Source organism: Onychomys torridus, chromosome 23, assembly GCF_903995425.1.
Source record: "Onychomys torridus chromosome 23, mOncTor1.1, whole genome shotgun sequence".
Lineage (NCBI taxonomy): Eukaryota > Metazoa > Chordata > Mammalia > Rodentia > Cricetidae > Onychomys > Onychomys torridus.
In genome coordinates, this window is record NC_050465.1 from 45,100,149 (window position 1) to 45,120,495 (window position 20,347).

The window sequence follows — 20,347 nt, forward strand, 5'->3', positions numbered from 1 at the left end:
TTTTGTGGCGTGCTGGTAGTCTTTTTTTGTATTCTCAGATGTTAGAGAGACTGATACCTCTTCAGAACATTAATTTTTTTGCATCAAGCATTTCCCTTTCTGATCCTACCTAACTTTAATCAACTCTTCAAAAGCCATGTCTCCAGTATAGTCATGTGAATGTGTGAGTTAAGGCATCAATATTTGAATTTGGGAGGGATAGTTAAGTCTATACTATTCCATCCCTGCCCCACCCCCCAAATTAATGTGTTTATCACATGCAAAATATGTTCGTTCTATCCTGGTAGTCCAAATGTCTTAACACATTCTAGTATTGGCTCTCAGTAGTCTAGAATCTAAAATCTCCCCTAAATGTTAACCGGATGGGAACACAACTTGAGTGCATTCACAATGAGTCAAGTTCCCTCTTCAGCTGTGAACCTTTGATAGGTACTTCCAAAATACAGTGGTGACTCTGGAATAGGATGTAGATTCTCATTCGGTTTTGTTTTGTTTTGTGTTTTTTGTTTGTTTGTTTGTTTTGTTTTTCGAGACAGGGTTTCTCTGTAGCTTTGTACCTGTCCTGGACTAGCTCTGTAGCCCAGGCTGGCCTCGAACTCACAGAGATCCACCTGCCTCTGCCTCCCAAGTGCTGGGATTACAGTCGTGTGCCACCACCGCCCGGTTTAGATTCTCATTCTGAAAGGGAGAAACTGGAAGGAAGAAAGGGGTGACATGTTTCGAGCTATCATAAAATCTGGAAAGATAACAAATTCCATTACTTAAAGATTGAAAATAATCTTTGATTTAGTACTTTGCACTTCCATTAGGGAACTAGTGCTTTGCCTTCTAGCTCTATAAGACATTGAGTTTATTTGGTTATTTATAATTATTGTATCTTCCATGTATGACATGTATGACATGTGCCGTGTGCATGTGGAGGTCAGAGACCGACTTTGTGGAGTTAGTCCTTTCCTTCTACCTTTACGTAGGTCTCAGGGAGAGAAGGCAGCCCACCAGTTTTGCACGGCAGGAGCCTTTACTGCCTGAGTCGTCTTGCTGGCCTTTAAAATTTTTTTTTTTATATAGGGATTTGCACTTTCTGCTTTCTCTGAGTCACCACACATGTGCTTGTCTTTGTGATCACAGTTCTGCCCCTGAGGCCCTGAGTAGATCGTCCTGACCCACTGACACTGTGGTGTGATCCTTAAAATTGAAGAAATGCTACAGTTTTACCTTCATTCCTTCCTGTTTTCTCTGGTCTCTTCAGTTAAAAATGAAATTCATGGTGTAATTGTGTCCTTCCTTCTGACCTGAGCTGAAATGGCTCATTAAGTCAGTAAGTCATACTGTCACTGGAATCTTGGCCTGGGTTCCTTGTCTTGACAGTCCTTGTGCTCTCCATCAAGAACAGAGGTAAGACACACAGTGCAGTATAGAAGAGATGGAGAGATCAGTCAGAGTGGATAATGGCCAGAGGCCTGCTGCCAGTCCACATTTTAGGAAGGCTGTATACTGTTTTCTAATCTGAAAGCAAGTAGATTTTCATGGGGGACTTTGAAGTGGCTGATAGGCTTGCTTAGATTGTTTCTTATAGGAGGGAACAGTGGTGTGTCCTTATTCTTTATCAAGAATATCTCCTACATAAAGTCCCTAAAAGTTCAGAGCTTTTGGAGCCGGCTTTAGTTATCCATTAATGTCGCTTTAGGCACCCCAGGGTACCCCGAGGCCAGAAACCTTTGTTTTACTGGCTTCTAACCTCAATGTCCTCTAACTGTCTGCTAATGCCTAATTAGCCAACAACCCCTCCCCCTATACACACACCAAGAGTTGAGGCCCTAAGATCATCCAGGAGAGTAACATTGGGCTAATCTATCTGGTTGTGGCTGAAATGGGATGTAGAAGGGTCTGAGGTCTCTACTCTTAGTGACTTTCAGGCCTCAGGGGACAAGGGGATCCAGAAAGGATTTAGACTACTGCAGGACTGTTGGAGGGAGGGTTGGGTGAAAAGAGGAGGAGAAAAAATTAAGACAGCAGTAAACACACCCATGGTCCAAACACTTAATCAAAGTACTGTTAAGATTGCAGTAGATGTGACTCATTTTCTACTTGAAAGATCTAGAGATCCACTTCTGAAAGTGTTCACTGAATGAAGAAAAAGAAACGGAAAGAAGGACTTGGCTGCTTCTAGGGTAGGTGGGAGAGAAGGTTTACTGTAGATAAAAGGGAGAGCATAGTCAGAGGCATCTGGAACGTCCGGAGTGAACAGAACTGAGCTGTGTTTTGTAGGGAGAGAGGGCAAGGGGAGGGGAGAGCCAGGAGAGTAAGGGTAGACAGAAGAGGACCAGCTGAGCCAGAATGGCTCGGTTATATAATGAAGAACATCTGGGGAAGGGCAGCCCAGCTAGAGAAGTCTAGGGTAGGCTGGAGAAGTCTAGGGTAGGAGGCAGGGCATGATGCCAGTCCTTGTAACTGAGGGATGGACTGAGGGATGTTGAGAGAGCCTGGTGGCCAGGTTTGCCTTAGTAATGTTAAATAGGCACCTCAGCCAATTGTCCTTGGTTTGAGACTTTACATTTACTACAAGGGGTGATAGTGCCCAACATAGGTTGAACTTGTTTTGTTTTTTATTAAAAATGATTTTTTAAAATTTATTTTTGTTTTATGTGCATTAGTATTTTGCCATGGGCATCAGGTCCCCTGGAACTGGAGTTACAGACAGTTGTGAGCTGCCATGTGAGTGTTGGGAATTGAACCCATGTCCTCTGGAAGAGCAGCCAGTGCTTTTAACTGCTGAGCCATCTCTCCAGTCCCTTAAAAATCGTTTTTTAAAAAATCATTTATTTATTGGTTTGTGTTTGTATATGTGTGAGTGTGCCACACTTTGCATGCGTGTAGGCTAGAGGACAGTTTACAGGAGTCCCTTCTCTTTTTCTAACATGTGGATCCTGGTATTCAAGCTCAGGTTGTTTATCTTGGTGGCAAACACCTTTTAACCTACTGATTCATCTCTGTTGCCCTTAAATGTGCTTTTGTTATGTAGTATAGATGAGATAATATCAGGCATATACATAAAATACTCAACCATAATAAAAATACAAGTGCCTCCTGACAAGTGCTGAAGGTATTTAAAGCAGTACTTTATACAGTTGCCTTTTAAAAAACAATTCGTACTTTAGAATGAAGAGAAATTCCCTGAGCTATATACTTTATAGTTTCCTAAATATATGTAAGAATATGTATAATAATTTTAATATTTCAAAATGACATTCTCTATGTCTGTAGATGGAATAAAAGCTTTTTAAAGTAATAAAGATTGAGAGTCACTAGATAGACACACTGAACCAGATCTAGGGGAGATACCCTTTAGTGACGCTGGCTGCTCTCTACCTGCTGCTAGGGAAGCTGGGGTAGCAGCACCAGCAAAAAACGAGAACAAAAGAGATGCATGTATAGGTGCTTGAGGGAAGAAGGCCAACTCAGGGTGCCTTGAGTTAAAAGGTCTTAATAAAAAACCTAGATGCTGAAAGATCAGAGAGACAAAAGAACAAGGCACTGCCACATCTTCTCTCTAGGACTCCTCAGCCTGAAAAGGCTCTCCAGCTGGAAAGCCTCTGAAAGTGCTCCAGCCAAAAAAGCTTCTAGTTCCTGTCTCCTCATGCCTTGTATACCTTTCTCCACCCAGCAATCACTTCCTTCTTAGTGCTGGGATTAATGGCAGGTGTGCCTCTCAAGTACTGGGAACAAAGGCATAAAACCCCAAGTGCTCGGATTAAAGGCCTGTGACTCCCAAGTATTGGGATTAAAGGTGTGTGCCACCACTACCTGGCTCTGTTTCTCTCCCAGACTGAGTTAATCTTGTGTAGTCCAGGATGGCTTTGAACTCACAGAGATCTAGATGGATCTCTGCCTACGGAGTGCTAGGATTAAAGGTGTGTGTGCCATCACTGCCTGTCTTCTATGTTTAATCTAGGTGGCTTGTTCTGTTCTCTGATCTTCAGGCAAATTTTATTAGGGTACACAATATATCAAATATATCACCACATTTCTCCTTTTTTTTGTCTAAAAATAATAAAAGAATGTTATAACTAATATAAGAAAAACTATATACAATAAGCACAATAAGTATACTCAATATATACAGTCAAGAATTACATTAACGATGTCTAGTCCATTAACATTTGACAGATTCAGAGAAAATACTCCATTATTTATCCTATTTTGGTGAGTCCAAAGTGTTGTACCTAATTCAGTCTCTGTCCTAACTTGTATTACCTACGCCAAACTGTCTTTTGATGTCTTTTAAAATTATACACTTTACACATTTTTAGTGAGTTTCTTTTCTGAATTTGTTTACAAGGGGAAGTATATAATTATCTAGTCTTCAACTCCCTCAGAGACCTGAGAAGGAAATAATATTACCTGAGTAAGCAGGAAGTGCAAACAAACGACTTCCAAAAAATATGAGAAATGACAGAAACAGCTGGCTGCCTGGACAGTCACCCAACGTTCCTCTGTAACGTTGGGGCATCTATCTTCAGCCTACAGGCTTAACATATCTGACAGATTTATCTGTGAAGCAGGATTTTCTGTAGGACCTTTCTACCTTGTCTTGGCGAGGTTTGGCAGTTTGTTTGTTTGTTTGTTTTTTTTGATATTTGGACAGCATACTGTCAGCACTGGAGGCAAGGGCACTTTCTTGCCCAGTGGCTAACTTACCACAAAGAAACTAAACTCTATTTGGAGTTTCTTCAATGCCTATCATCTCCTCTGAAGTATATTGGTGCTGACAGGAGCAGACATGTTTCATTGTCATTAAAAAAAAAAAAAAAGAATATGTTATTAAAACATCTAAATGTCATGTTCTGTAGCTCTCCTGTAGTGTTTAAAGATGACCTGTTTATCTAAAATATATGTTTGACCTTGAAAACATAACCTAATATGACTACAAGTTTAGTTGTAATAGGTGATTTAACAACTAACCTGCGTTTCTTTATTATCCTAAATAGTTGGTAATAATAATTTTCAAGGATTAGCACTTTGCATTACATTGTTAAATGAGCTGTATAGGTACAATACCTTGAACAAGAGTAGAAATATGTATAGTATGTTCTAACAAAATCTCAAATTTGTATCAATATACAAAATTTTTGTATACAATATACAAAAATGCAATGTAAAAAATTTCAAACTAGTAGTTGCTTTTTAAAAGCAGATTCAGTAATCTACCTTTTATCTTATCATATCCATATTTTCCCTTTTTTCTTTTCAGAGTAGATTCAGTAATCTACCCTCTTATCCTCTTGTTTCTGTATCTTTTTTTCAGAGTAGATTTAATAATCTACCTTATTATCCTATCATTTCTATATAATACATTTCTATGTCAGCCTTGGGCCTGGGCTACAGTGAGCTGACCCTATTGCCCTGCCATGCATGGGCTTCCACTTATTTGCAGCTTAGCAAAGGCACAAGATAGGATGTAAGTTGTAGCTGGTCTCAACAGGGGCCGAATTGGTCATCTAACAAAAGCTAAATAGTTACACCAATGAAAACACTCAGGTTCCAGCCATGTTGTGGCATAGGTAAATTTGTAGGATAACCGGAATTTTTACTTTTTGATCCGATATTCATTAATCCTAGTCTACACCTGTTAGTTCATCCTAAGAGCAACAAGGACCAAAGGATAGTGCCTCAGAGCCATTAAATGTCATTAAGGAGCTGACCAATGTGTTCTCAACCATGACTCACTTAGTAACAAACCATTCTGATAGGTCAAAGGCAGTATTAGTTTGACATAACAGAGATCCATCCTAGTTATATAACATCACTGGGATACATGAAAAAGTATGGAATTGTTGTTCTCAGCATTAAATAGCTTTCTGACTTAAACATCTTTTGTTAGTCATTCATATATCTTTATCTCAAATTTGAAAATATCCTGATGTCTTGATTATTTAATTGTTGTGAAAGGAATACTTGGAAAGACAAGTCTTAGCATATCTTAGCACTGCTGTCTTTGTCTCATCCTTTGAAAGCTCTTGTCTTTTTTGATTTCAAGTCGAGTTATTAGAGCATTTGGGGAAATAACTAGTAAACCAGGTTTAAGGTGTAGGTGGAGTTTTCTTGTCCTGACCATGGTCCCAAATAATCACTCAGAGGCTTAATGTTACTTATAAATGCTCTGCGGATAGCTCAAGCTTGTTACTAGCCATCTCGTACATTTAAATTAACCCATATTTTTATTTATGCTTTGCCACATGGCTCATGCCTTGTTACCTCATTTTTTATATGCCCTTCTTGCTTGGTGGCTGGCTGGCATCTCTCCTGACTTTGCCCTCCTTCCTATCATTCTCAGTTTGGCTTTGCTGCCTAACTTCCTGCCCAGCTATGGGCTTATCAGCTTTTTATTAACCAATGAAAATACTTTGTAAATATTCACAGTGTACAGAAGGATTATTCCACAGCATGAAGGCAAAAGAACTAGCTCTGGCATAATCAATTGTAGTTGACTTTAGTCATCACCTTGAAGAAGAGTATGTACTATAAAGTCCAGAGTAGTGGAGTTGGGTCAGTCTGTAGACTCAACTTTTTATCTTCTCTGTTGCCACGAACATAGTCTTGGGCCCTTATAAAGAACAATTTTTTTTTTTTTTTTTCCAGGTAGCGTTTTCTTTTTGTAGCTTTGGAGCCTGTCCTGGAACTCGCTCTATAGACCAGGTTGGCCTCAAACTCACAGAGATCCACCTGGCTCTGCCTCCCAAGTGTTGGGATTAAAGGTGTGAGCCACCACCGCCTATCAAGAACAGTTTTTATCTTAACTTATTTATTTATTTTTTGATACTTTGAGACAGGGTTTCTTTGTGTAGTCCTGGCTGTCCTGGAACTCGCTCTGTGGACCAGGCTTCCTGCCTCTGCCTCCCGAGTTGCTGGGATTAAAGTCCTGTGCCACTACGTTCAGTTTAATTTTTAGTTTTTAAAAACTGGATTTAGTTATTTTATGTGAATGTTTTGCCTGTATGTATGTTGATGAACCGCATACATGCTTGGTGCCTATTGGAGGTCAGAAGAGGATATCAGATCCCTTGGAACAGCTGGACTTAAGGATGATTGTGAACCACGTGTGGGTACTTGGAATCAAACCCAGGACCACTGCAAGAGCAACAAGTGCTTTTGACCATGGAGCCATCTCTCCAGCCCCAAGAGAACTAAATTTTATCTTGGGTATAAAAAGACAAAGACTGACCAGAATCAAATACAGATAGCAAGGCATAGCTTTTTCTAAAACTTTTTTTTTATATTGAGAATTTCATGCACATATACAATGAATGAAATATTATCATATTTACTCTCATTTTCCCTCCAATTCCTCCCATATATTCCTCAAAACATACCTTTCACAAACTTTGTAGGCTTTTTTTTTTTTTTTAATAACCTGGTAACTTCAGTTAGTGCTGCCCATATGTTCATAATAGTAGAATCACTCACTGGAACATGGGAACCCTACCAGTGGACACATCTTCACGAAAGAGTGATTCTCCTTTCCAAGTGGTCTTCTGACATCTATACCTGTGCCGCACATGAAGACACATGCTCCCTTTCCCATATGGTAGATAAATAAATGCAAAAGAAAGCAAGAGCCGATAAGTTGTTGGCTATGAGGCTCCTCCATGTAAGTGTGTATTACTACCTGTTTTCCCCATTGAAAAGCAGTTTAGACAATCTCCATAACTCTTACACAGGCTCTGTAACCTGCAATTTTTAGAGCCTATTGGTTTTGTTAGGCTTAGAGATATACTGAATGGAAGACTGGGAGTCTTTCTCAAGAAAAAGATGTACATGCAGAAAAGGGCATTGATAAATCACCTCAGAAGGTGTTAGGCCAAAAGCTGTCTTAGGAAGGCTTTTGGTAATACTGCTCTTGAGAAAAGCTGAATCTCCTGGCATAATTTTTAAATAACTTCATGGTCTGATTAGAATGTTCCACCTTCTTAGAAGAGTGAGGTCCAAGAAGAATGAAGACAGTATCAGGCCTCAGAGATTTGGATGCAGACGCAGTGATCGGGAAGCAGGTGAAGGCACATTCCTATTCAAAGAGCTCTTGAGAAGCCAGATGGAGGAGTCCTTTCCAGAAAGAGGGCTTCTGTGCTCGCACGGCCTTTTCAGGTTGGGGTGGAAAGGTCTCTGTCCTGTGCAGGCGTCACCACACTGCAGTGAGGGAGAGTCTGCTGCCTGTTTGGCTGCTGCACCCCTTTGTTGTTTCCCAGTGACTTCTTATTTGGTTGCCCTTGTAATGGACTGCTGCTATTTCAGCCAACAAATATATCGTCTCTAATGACGTTAGAATCTGAACTCTGTAATTGATGGGACAGTTTTTAGCATTAATGTAAATTCTTTCCCTCCAGAGGGCAGTGTGTGCATATATTACCAAGAAAGGTATTTATAGCCAGTACACGTAGTTGCCCATTTGCTCTGGTTAAGTTCCAGTGCAAATTAAGCCTACTCTTGTAACCAGCTGTGCTGATTTCTGCGATACCTGAAAGGGGACCAGTAGCACAGCTGGTTTATTGTTTATTTCTCACACAGGAACTGCTGTGTGAACCCTACTGCATCTATGAACTTTGAGTAAGGTAAACCTTCTCTGAGGTAGGAAATAAAATAGAGGAGTTGAGGTGGAACACTGTTGTAAAAATATTGCAAAGTTATCACAGAGTCAGGATTGGTAACATATAAGAATATCTAAACCAGTGGGAGGTTTGGGATTTAGTAGAGAGGTTGTTTGGTGTAAAATATAAACAGACAATGGAGAGCCCAAAGTAAGCTGAAGGAGTTTTCCTATTAAGAGAGCTGTGTCAGCTACAATTGGTTTTCTCTTTCTTTTTCTTTTTCTATCTCTTCCCCTCTCCCACCCTCTCACCAGAGTCTCTACATAGCTCTGGCTGTCCTAGAACTCACAATGTAGACCAGGATGTCTTAGAACTCACAGAGTCCACTTGCTCCTACCTCTCAAGTGCTGAGATTAAAGGCTGCAGCTACTATTCTAATGCATCCTGTCAACCATTGGGCAACTGAGTCAGTTTTAATAGATATCCTACCAGTAAATAGATTGCTTTGACTGAGGGCATAGTTGAGAACTCCAGGGTTACACCCTGATATTTGGTAACATAGTTTAAAAGGTCTGTCAAGTTATGGTAACCTCCAAAGCTGGAGCCCTGAGTAAAGAAGCTTTTAATTTGTCAGAAGACTTCTCTTGTTCTTATTCCCATGAAGGGGAACTTGGTTGCTTCCTTTTAGGGATTCATTTAGAAGCTTATCTATAGCCTGTAACTAGGAATCCCAAGTGTACAGTATCCTTTAGTTTTCCAAAGGTCCTAGGCTCATTTCTTTTCTTTTCTTTTGGTTTTTCAAGACAGGGTTTCTCCGTGTAGCTTTGCGCCTTTCCTGGATCTCGCTCTGTAGCCCAGGCTGGCCTCGAACTCACAGAGATCCTCCTGGCTCTGCCTCCCGAGTGCTGGGATTAAAGGCATGCGCCACCACCACCGCCCAGTTAGTTCTTAATTGTTTTAAATTACAATTTCCTGTTAGTTCATTTTACAGCTGCATTTGGCAGTAATACATATAAAGTTGGATATCTGTCGTTATATTGTTGTGTAAGTATGTGGTAAAGGCAAAACAGTATTTATGACAGAATTATGAAAAGAAAGGATAGATAAGGGCTGGAGAGATGGCTCAGTCAGTAAAGTGCTTGGTGTGCATCCTGAGGACCCACACAGTACCACATGTCTGTAATTTCAGTGTTCGGGGGCAAAGTCAAGGAGGAGCACATACATGCACACACAGTGTAACACCCTCCCCAAATTGTTGGGGAGATAATAGTTTGTCAGTAAAGAACTGGTTAATGAAATGTTCATCTTGCTGTTTTGTTTTGTGATAAAGATGAATAAGGTAGATTGTCTGTTAATCTGTAGTAATATCCACAATGTATTAAACTAAAAAACTAAAGGTATGTTCAGCTTTCCACATGCATGAGTTCCACACGTTTGCATAGGCAGCTAACTGTAGCTTGAGAACATGCAGTGAGGAAAAATTGCATCTGTACATGTCCAGACTGTTTCCTATTTTCATCTCCTAACCTGTACAGTGTCAGAGTTAGTTACTGCTTACATCTTTTTAGCTAGACTAAGTCATCTAGAGATGACTTAATGTGCATTGGAGGATTGGCATAGGTTACAGGTAAATTCTGCATCCTTTACTCAGGGACTTGAGCATTCATGACTTTTTGTATTTTGAGGTGAGGGTCCTGGAACCAGTATTCCCTGAATTCCTGAGAAAGACTATATATTGTATAACTCATTTTTCTTTAAAAATTTTTTTTAAGGTAGAGGTATGTTGGTAAATTGAAGAAAAGGTCAGAGGGCAACTTTTCCTGACTTTTTGTTTTGTTTTCCTGCCTTAATTTTTCTTTGGCAGGTATGTTTGTAACATTTAAAAGTAGCAAAATATTTTATTATGCTAAAAGACTTATTAGGTGCTAGAATTTTAGGATATTTGTCCTTGGAGTAGATTTAGGAAATCTTTTTATTTTTATGATTTCACCTTTCGTTTTATAACTCACTAAAGTAGGGTCAGTTGTTAAGCAGACAGAAGTGATTTAAGTTAGGGCTGGCTGAGCTCTGTTCTGTCACTTAGTGACCATCTATCTCACTTCAGATGAGATGATTCCTTACCTTACAGCAGCCTTTTACAGTGGGACAGGACGGCCTTATCTGCAGTACTCTGAGGAGTCAGTGAGGCATGACAAGTATAGGTCACCTCGCCTGTTGACAGATTTTAGCCTATCCACATAGAGTTCCTGATGTGTCAGTTTCAAGCATTCCTTAGACGTGAATTGTTCTGAAATAGAAGTCTCATTTATGTGTTTGTTTGTGTATTATATTCACAGAATGTTTTCAGGAAAGTGAACATCTCAAGGAAAGTCTTAAGTGTTGCTTATTGCATCTCTTTGGAGCCATTGTAGCCGGTGGGCAGGTGAGGACAGTGTTGAAAGTTAATGTATAAGTCGTAGTTAACCGCACAAAAGTCTCTCTCACGGATTACTTAATGCATTCTGTCTTTTATAACTTGATGATCCAGATAACCTTAAATTTGTATCTTATTAAAACTAAACTTAAAATCTTCCATAAAATCCTAAGTAACATTAACACTGACAATTAATAGATATTTAATTGAATGAATAGATTGGACGAGTTTTGGTATTATAAGTTCTTATTTCTCATGGCTTTTAGTTACTAGTTACTATTTTAAAGTATAAAGCAAATCAGCCTTATTAGAAGTTTGAAGAAATATAATTCTAGCCAGTTTGATTTCCAAAGTCATGAATTTAGTCACTCTGCTGTTTACTTGCAATTATTAAATATATTTATTCAGCTATTTATATATGTTCCAAAAGTATGTCTCTGGCAAACTGAGTGTAATTACCTGTTGCCAACAGGCTAATAATTCAGAGAGAATGTTCTACATGTTTTCTTATACCATGCAGTTTAAATGAGAGGTTCTTTACCCTTTTGTACATTTTGTGTCGTATACCCCTTTTGGAGTTTGGTAAAGACACTTATCAGAATTTTTTAAATGTCTGAAGTAACATATCATAAAAGAAAAACTACCTCAAAATTCAGTTGCTGAAATGGTAATAAAACAAATTTGTGACATAGTAATATATGCTTTTGTATGGTCCTGGGATTGAATTTATGGCCCCATGCATGAGAGAGGCAAACACTCATGCTATTTCAGCTGTATGCTCCAGCCCCACTGTTGCTTTTTATAATGCATAGAGCAAGAGGGTACAGCAGTGAGTGAGGCGTGGTTGCTGCGAAGCTTTAGTCAGAGCTGTACAGAAGGGTGAGACAGGGTTCCTTGAGCCAAGGAGTTTGGAAGAACAGCATATATAACCTAGGAATAACCTACATTTAATAGGCTATACAGGATCTTGCTATGTTATAACAACTATAATATATGAAATTATATATAATTTTTATTGGTGGCAGAATCACAAGTATTACTTACATTGCTGTGTTTTGTGGCTTACATTGAAAATTGAATGAAATAATGAATTCCAAAGAGAGACTACTGGAAATAAAGACATTTTTCATTCAAGTTTATAGATTCTTTGAGTTCCTTCCTTTGTTCCTCCCCCCTTTTCTCCCTCCCTCCTTTCTTCCCTCCCTCCCTCTCTGCCTCCCTCCCTTCCTTTCTTCCTTTTTATTATTTATTTATTTGACACAGGGTTTCTCTGTGTAGCCCTGGCTGTCCTGGATCTCACTTTGTAGACCAGGCTGGCCTCAAACTCAGTGGTCAGCCCACCTCTCTACCTCATGAGTGCTGGGATTAAAGGCACGGGTCACCATTGCTCCCCATAAGGGTTCTTTTTTATGCCTGTAAGAACTTTTAGTTGCATAGCAACAGGAAGTTCTTTATCTGTTAATGCATGTTTCATCTTAATAAGATTGTTATCTTCTAGCAGGTGACACTTGTTAGAATCCATCAGGAAGCCCAGGCCAGGACACTGGATATTGGGTCACACTGTACTGTTTTATTCGGAGATTTGAGAGAGTATTGTTTTATTCTCAAGTAAATATAATAAAAATCCCTCTTTTTTTCCCCTCAGGTAGGAATTTTGAGATAGAATCTAACTATAACTCTTTGCTGGCCTTGAATATAGAATCCTCCTGACTCTCCTATCAGTTGGGATTGCAGGCATGTTCTTTTATACTAATGTATCTCATTTAGATATATTCAGATGTGCTTTCTAGTGTATAAATCTATCCTGAGATTGATTAATGTGTCTATTGTAGGTATATTCAAGTGTGTTCTCTAGTGTGTAAATCCATCCTGAGATTGGGGTTCCCACTGCTAAAATTCTCTCCCTACTTTTCTACTTTTGTTTCTATCTATATTATCATATTTTTCATTCAGTAATCTTCACAGCCAGTGCATATTCACACCTGTTGGTTTTAGATTACTGTTAAAATGTCTTTCTCTGGTTTATTTATCCTATCTCTTTTTTAGAATCCAGTGTCTGTATTAGGCTTCCTTTGTAAGTGTTGTGCACTTCTCCTGATCCTGGTGGAAGACAGCTATCTTCCTAAGAGGAAAGGAATAGTGGTCTAGATCTACTTTCTGTTTGTTTTTCTGAGACAGGGTTTCTCTGTGTATCTCTGGGTGTCCTGGAACTCTGTAGACCAGGCTGGCCTCGAACTCAGAATCCGCCTGCCTCTGCCTCTGAGGGCTGGGATTGAAGGCGTGCAGCACCACTGACCAATCTTACTTTCTGTTTTAAGTTTGCCTCATCACTTTGCTGTATTAGCTGATTTCCTTCTTTTGAACCATCGCCTTACAATTTCCATCATTTTTTTTACTATTGTGAATAGTAACTGACAGATAAACATGGAAAAATAGGAGTGGTGGTGCTGACTGATGGGAGCCTAGTGGGTCTCATTCATCTTTGAGCACCTAGAGACATATTCTTGTTAGTACTCATTCATGGGTTATGAAGCTCAAAGATAATTCTGTAATGGACAGTTACCATGAAAAATACAATTGGTACCAGAGACTCAACTTACTATATTGTGTGCTAAAACTACTCAGAAGCTTTGTGACCAGGCCATAGTCAGTTAGACTTACTGAAGTCAGAAGGGTGCTTTCTGGCTGTTGGGTCAGGATAAGGAAATTTTAGTTGAGTTGAATATTTGATGGTTTAAGAATGATCCTTGCCATAAGGAAAAGAAAAAGAAAAAGTCTGATAACGGGTCTTTCCGAAAGCATTGTCCTTGAATTGTCCACTGACGTATTGGTCTTTTAGCTCTGTAAATGAATACACATAAGGGAACCTGTTGTGTTTTGTTAAGTGCAGGGACACTGGGCTTGACCTAGGTTTGAAACATGTGTCCGTCTCACAAAGGTGGAGCTCAGATAAATTATTTGTCTCTGGTTCACTTAATTATAACGTGGAAACCGTGATATTTACAGGGTATTTATAAGGACTAAAGGACACATAGTCAAGTAAAACAATGAACAAAATGCCTGTGCTTGTAAAAACGAAGGAAGTTAGAATTGTATCTTATTTATGATTTGCTGTGTAATAATGAAATTATCCAAGCTTAATTTAGTTTACTTTTGTCTCTGAATCAAAAACCTGCATTGTGGAGTTGGAGGCGCAGCTTAGTAATGCAGCCCATACTTAGCACTGTGGCGGCCCTGGGTTCAGTCTCCAGCACTTGGGAAAGAGAAAATAAAAAGGTAGAAAACCTTTCGGAGTTAACATGGTAGATCTAGGCTCTTCAGGGACTCTTGACTCCTTCCGAAGGCCAGTTTGTTAGTAGCTGCTAGTGTTTCAACCATAATGTCGGCATTTGGAGCACAAAAATGGGGGGTCCCGAAGGAGATACTGACATGAGCAAACTGTCTTTTCAGGAGAGACCGAGAAACTGGCACTCACTCTCATTTCCTCTCCCTCCCCTCCTTTCCCTCCCACCCCTTCCCTCCCCTTTCTAGACAGGTCTCACTATAGAGCCCTGGCTGGCTTGGAACTCTCTTTGTAGATCGGATCTGGAGTGCCTCTGTCTCTCAGGTGCTAGGACTAGAGATGTGCGCCACTGCATCTGCTCAGTCCTGTGTCTCATTTACCAAACTCGAGCATTGTGAGGTAAAAGGGCCATATGTGTCCAGATGATACAATTTACTTCCTGGGTCTTGTCATCAGCAGGGGAAGTAGGCAATATGATCTTTATTGTTGGTGGCCATATAGCCAGGAAAACATCATGGGCTCTAGTAGTAAAGATTTTTATGGGAGATCGAATACTGGATATGTCATCAGTACTTTCTTCCATAATATTATTTATTATTAATATTATTATTGGTAGTAGCGAGACTGAGTGACCTATGGACTATTGCACAGTTATGTTCATTACATATTGGTTTTCTCCCACATTACTGGACAGTGAACCTAGGACTTCACATGTGCTAAACATTGCTCTAGCACTGAACTGTATACACTTCTACCCCTTTTTTTCCACAAATTTCTAGACAGGGTCTCACTAAATTGTCTATATTAGTCTCGAACTCACTTTGTAGTCCAAGCAAAGTTTGAACTTTTTGGTCCTCTTGCCTTAACCCCCCTAAGTAGCAGGGATTATAGGCCTGTACCATCAGGCCTGGCTTCATTGTATTTCAACAGCAACCACTTACTTAATATAAAGAGTTTCAGAGATATTTATAGAGTTAGCCAGTCATTTTACATAACTAAGTTATTTGGGATGGATTTGTTGTAAATAACATAAAATCTAAGAGAGGTTTAGTGAAATTGATGTTTTAAAATTCTTGGCTAAGAAATTTAAATGCAGGCAGTGAGTGTAGAAACTCTGAGACATGTTCGTGGGCTAAGACCCTTTGAATGTCCTGTTTTGCTGTCTGTACACTGCTTATAATTTGTCTTGGGTTTTATTTTTTCTTATGTAAGATGGTTCTAAGCATTGCATCTGCTCTCTAGGCTGGAAAAGAAAAGAAAAGAAAGAAACCCCTTTTCATTTGTAGAGAAATAGCCTTTTCGTAGTCTTTGTCCTCTGTCCTTTTGAGCAGAGCTGTCTGACATGGTTACTTTTCGATGCGAAGGAGGGAAAGTGAGTTTCAGATTAGTAGTGAGCAAAGTAAGGCTTAGACATAGGTAACGCCTGCAGTGTTTATCACGCATGTCTGTTAATAACTTTGTTAATTCTGTTATTACAGATGTGTAAAACTGTTTAGATTTCATTTTGTCTTTTATCGTTTTTAATGTTTCAGAGGAATGCTTTGCAAGCAATTTCTCCAGCTACCATGGAGGTTCTCATGCGAGTTTTGTCAGACTGTGAATCATGGGAAGAAGGAGGTCCTGAGGAAGTGGGTAGGAAGAGAGAACTAACTCTGAAGTGCCTCACACAAGTGATCCACACCCTTCTTACTAGCAGTTCTGACCAGCGACAGGTGGAAACCAGTACCATACTGGAGAACTATTTTAAATTGCTCAATTCAGATCATTCAGCTTTACCTAAACAGAGGAGGACCAGGCAGTGGGAAAGCCAGTTCATAGCTCTGCAGATTAAGATGCTCAGTAAGTATTCAATGAAGTTTTCCCTCAGCTCCTTTTTGCTTTCTCATTCTCAGTGTCTTTTGAAATAGTCTATTATATTAAAAATATTGACTGTTTAGTTCAGGTAATGAGTATTTAGATTTTTGACTTCCAAATAATTAGTATGGAATTCATTTCTTTACATTTTTGCTTTATCAAGGAGAAACTTGTCTATTCTAAAGTGTCTATGCTAAAAAGAAAGTTATGACTAAAATTGCCAGGAAGAATTAAATTTTTGAAGGTACCATTTATACTCTTTTACTTATGATAAAATTACTTAAGATAAATGCCTCTAACATTTCTGTTCTTTAGAACAGCATCTAGCTGTCACAGAGGAACCTTGTGTCTTTGTTTCTTTTGCATTTCTTTGTGTTGGGTGTTTGGTGTCTCTGAGCAAGTATATCTATCTGGTCTCTGTGCTTTCCAAACTACCTAGTCAGTTTATATAATTTCTTTTTTTTCCTTCAAAATGACAAAACTTCATTTTTGTTTTGGTTACAGTGAGTGTAGTACATACTTTCCATCTATTGTTTTAGTCAACACTAGGTGACTCACACTCATTATTCCCTCTAAAGGATGAATGTATGGGGAATCAGATACTCAGTAACTTTCTTAAAGACTCTCAGCTCCTATTGGGTAGAACTGGCATTGAAAGGCAAAGCTGAGGCTGTTTTTTTTTTCTATAGTTATTACAGGTTGTAAATTTAAAAGTTAGTTTGATTCTCTGTTGAATGGAATTCTTGTTTTTATTAGGAGCTATGATATTTGCCATGCCTGATATCCTTTGATTTTTCAATTGGATTATCTCCACAGTAGAAAATGAGAGATAAATATTATCATTGCTTTCATAGGCCATATATTCATTTCATAGTGTTTAAATATGACTACTAGATATCATAAACAGGTATTGCTTTTTAATAGCAAATCAGACAAGAGAAACCTATGAAAGAACAAGTAAATATGAAAAATATTTGCCAGCCATGTATAAAATTTAAACTAGCTTAAATTTTAAAGTATGAAAAGAATCACTTTTCCCAATTACAGCTTTTGTTTTCTGTTCCTCATCTATATTATTTCCCAATTAATTTACATCTTTTCTGTCAACTGAAAAGCCTAATTTTAAAATGATGATGATAAATGTTTGATCCCTAATTTTCACTTTTACATGAGTGAATCTTGTTTTTAATTTATAGATACCATCACAGCCATGTTAGACTGTGCAGACAGGCCTGTTCTTCAGGCCATTTTCCTTAACAGTAATTGCTTTGAACATCTCATACGACTTCTACAGAACTGCAAGGTACTTCATTATTACTTTTCATATTTATGAACATTTATTTGTTTGTTTGCCTGTTTACTTATTTGTGTGTGGGAACATGTGCCACGCATGAATGTCGAGGTCAGAGGACAACTTGTGGGAGTGGGTTCTGTTCTGCTAGCATATGGGACTTAGCATCATCATCTCGTAGTTCTGGTCTGAGTTTTGAGATATGTCCATACTGTTTCCATTTTGGCTGTGCTAATTTACATTCCTACCAGCAGCATATAAGGACTCCATCTCCACACCCAGCATTATCACCATTCAGGCAGTAACTGTTTAAAACGTTCATATTAAGTCTTTAAGATAAGTTTCTAAATTTACTCATTACACAAGTAAAGAAATAATGTCCTGAGGTGTTAAATTACTAGCTTTTGCTCAGTACTAATAATTGTTGGAGCTAGGACTTTTTGCTTTGTTTTCTGACCCTAAGTTTATTATAATATATAGTTAATATAAATTTTTTTGTATTCATGGTTATTGATTTTTAACTAGTGTGAAATACTTACTGTGTGTTAAATATAAGACAGTTACAAGATTTTTGGGTGTTTTTTGGATTTTTTGTTGTTGTGTTGCATTGGTTTTTCAAGATGGGTTTTATCTGTTAACAATTCTCCCTATTCAGGAACTTGATTTGTAGACCAGGCTTGCCTCGAGCTCATTGAGATCTGCCTGCCTCTGCCTCCCAAGTGCTGGGAATAAAGACATGCACTATGTTTGTCAAAAGACAATTATAGTGTTAAGTATAGCATCTTATGAATGAATGTAGTTATAATTCATGGATATATAAAAATAATTGGAATCTTGTGAAAATTTTAAGTTCACAAATGTATTTCATGATGTGCATGTCGCTTTCTATATCATTTTATTGTTGCTTTTGCTTTCAATAAACAAGTCGTTTTCTGCAATAATGCAGAATCAAGGTGAATTCACTGTTCAAATATTCATACTCACTGGAAACACTCCAACTAAAGCTGTCAAATAGCAAAACTTATGAATTGATTGAAAACTTTAAACTGACTGTTGGTAGTTTTTCTTTGAAAACTTATTATTGTATGCATGGGTGTATGTGCATGTGTTTGTGTGTGTGTGTGTATTTGTATATCTGTATGAATGTAAATGTGTGTGCATGTGCCAAAATGTGCATCTGAAGATCAGAGGACATCTGGGGATGGAACTTAGGTGGTTGTGCTTGTGCAGCAAGTACTTTTTACACACTGAACCACTTGTTGGCCTATACTGTTGGTAGCTTCTCTGGCATCTTTGTGTATGATATTCACTAATTTAAATATATGTTCATTTCCCAAGAATCCGTAGAAAGGCTTTTCTGCTTGGCAACTAACTTTCAATTGTAATATAAAGTTCTTACATATGCGTAAAATATATATTGCATGATGTCATATATTAGACTTTTATGATTAGATGTGATGAATGTTAAGTATTTTATTCTTTGAGTTTTGTACAATGCATTTTGATGATCCAATGATACTTTAATTACAAGAAAAAACACAATCTGTCATTAGTAGTAACAAAGATTTAAAGCCTCCATTTTGGCTTGCTAAGAAGGCTGAAATCTTGTGCTCTCTGCCTGTATCTTAAATTTTGGAGTTATACTTTCTGTTTTAAGAGCAAGAACTTCAAAAATATTCTTTGTGTAGATTGGTATTTTAGCTTCTGTTTTGTGGTACTTGGGATCAGACTTGGGGCCTTTGCCTGTTAGGTTTGTGCTTTACTCAATAGGCCCTGAAGACTATTTAATTTTACTTTTGTCTAAGAATCCCTATTTCTTTGCACATCATTAATAAATTAATATCATTTTTAATTTTTCCTTCTAATATTGGCTTTCATTTTTGAAATCCTTATTATGTGCTAGACATTATGCAAATAAACTTCTATAGACTATGTATCATTTAACCTGCACAGTTATTTGATAGGGTAGTCTTATTTTAGGTACATAAGCTTAAAGAAGTAGCAAAGAACTGGGGTATAATAATTAAGTTAAAGAGCACCTTCCTCAGTGTACATGAGCTTCAGCATAACACACACACACACACACACACACACACACACACACACACACACACACCCCTTCTTAGGATGCTATTAGTTTCTTTATAAACCTATCTCTCCATTTCACTTCCATTTGAAGTTTCTTTCTCCTTATTGAGTTGACAGAACCTTTTGGGATGCTGAGTTAATACACTAAGACTAAAGTACTTAATGCCTTTGTTTCATGTAAAAAGAGAGCAATCCTGGATCAATAATTCAGCTCATTGGGTAAAGGCTTTTGTCACTCAAATGACCAGAGTTTGATCTGTGGAACCCCACATAAAGGTGGAAGGAGAGAACTTACTTCATAAAGTTATCCCTTGACCACCACATGTGCACTGTGGCATATGCCTCCTCCCCTTTTATGCACACCTATGTATGCATCCATTATAATAATAACAAGTTAAAAAACACAGCATAATCCCCATGTGCTAGAGATGTCCTCAGTTTCCCTTTCTAGACTACAAAGTAAAACGTGAAGTAGGTTCTGCTGAAGATATTTTTATCAGGATGTGAGATCAGATAAACTTGGGCAGTCAGTGCTGTACACTGACTTCCTTTGTCAAGCTACACACTAGTCTCTTTGAGACTCTGAGAAGTGTTTTTGGAAAGAGCTCCTTTTAAGTTAGCTTAATAGGATTTTGCAAGCTTATTCAGCTAAACACATTAGTTACTGTAGTATCTTTTTTCTATCTCAATAGCAACTTTGTTTTCTGAGTGTCATTCTTTGTTGATTCTTTAAGAATTTGGAATATTAATCTATTGTTATTGCTGTTTATTTTAATAACTTCTGAGTTCTAAAGGAGAATTGTATCTACAATAGTTATATATATGTAAACTGCTAT

The 20,347-nt window shown here is 38.2% G+C and overlaps 1 protein-coding gene across 2 annotated transcripts in view; it reads left to right on the forward strand.

The window, feature by feature from the left end:
* Positions 1-20,347, forward strand: part of Nbeal1 (neurobeachin like 1) — a 139,230-nt gene that overhangs the window by 21,977 nt on the left and 96,906 nt on the right. For both annotated transcript variants that reach the window (XM_036173296.1, XM_036173297.1), the window contains 3 exons: positions 10,919-11,004; positions 15,811-16,117; positions 17,329-17,435. In XM_036173296.1, coding sequence (XP_036029189.1) covers positions 10,919-11,004; positions 15,811-16,117; positions 17,329-17,435 — 500 coding nt within the window. The remainder of the gene's footprint in view (positions 1-10,918; positions 11,005-15,810; positions 16,118-17,328; positions 17,436-20,347) is intronic.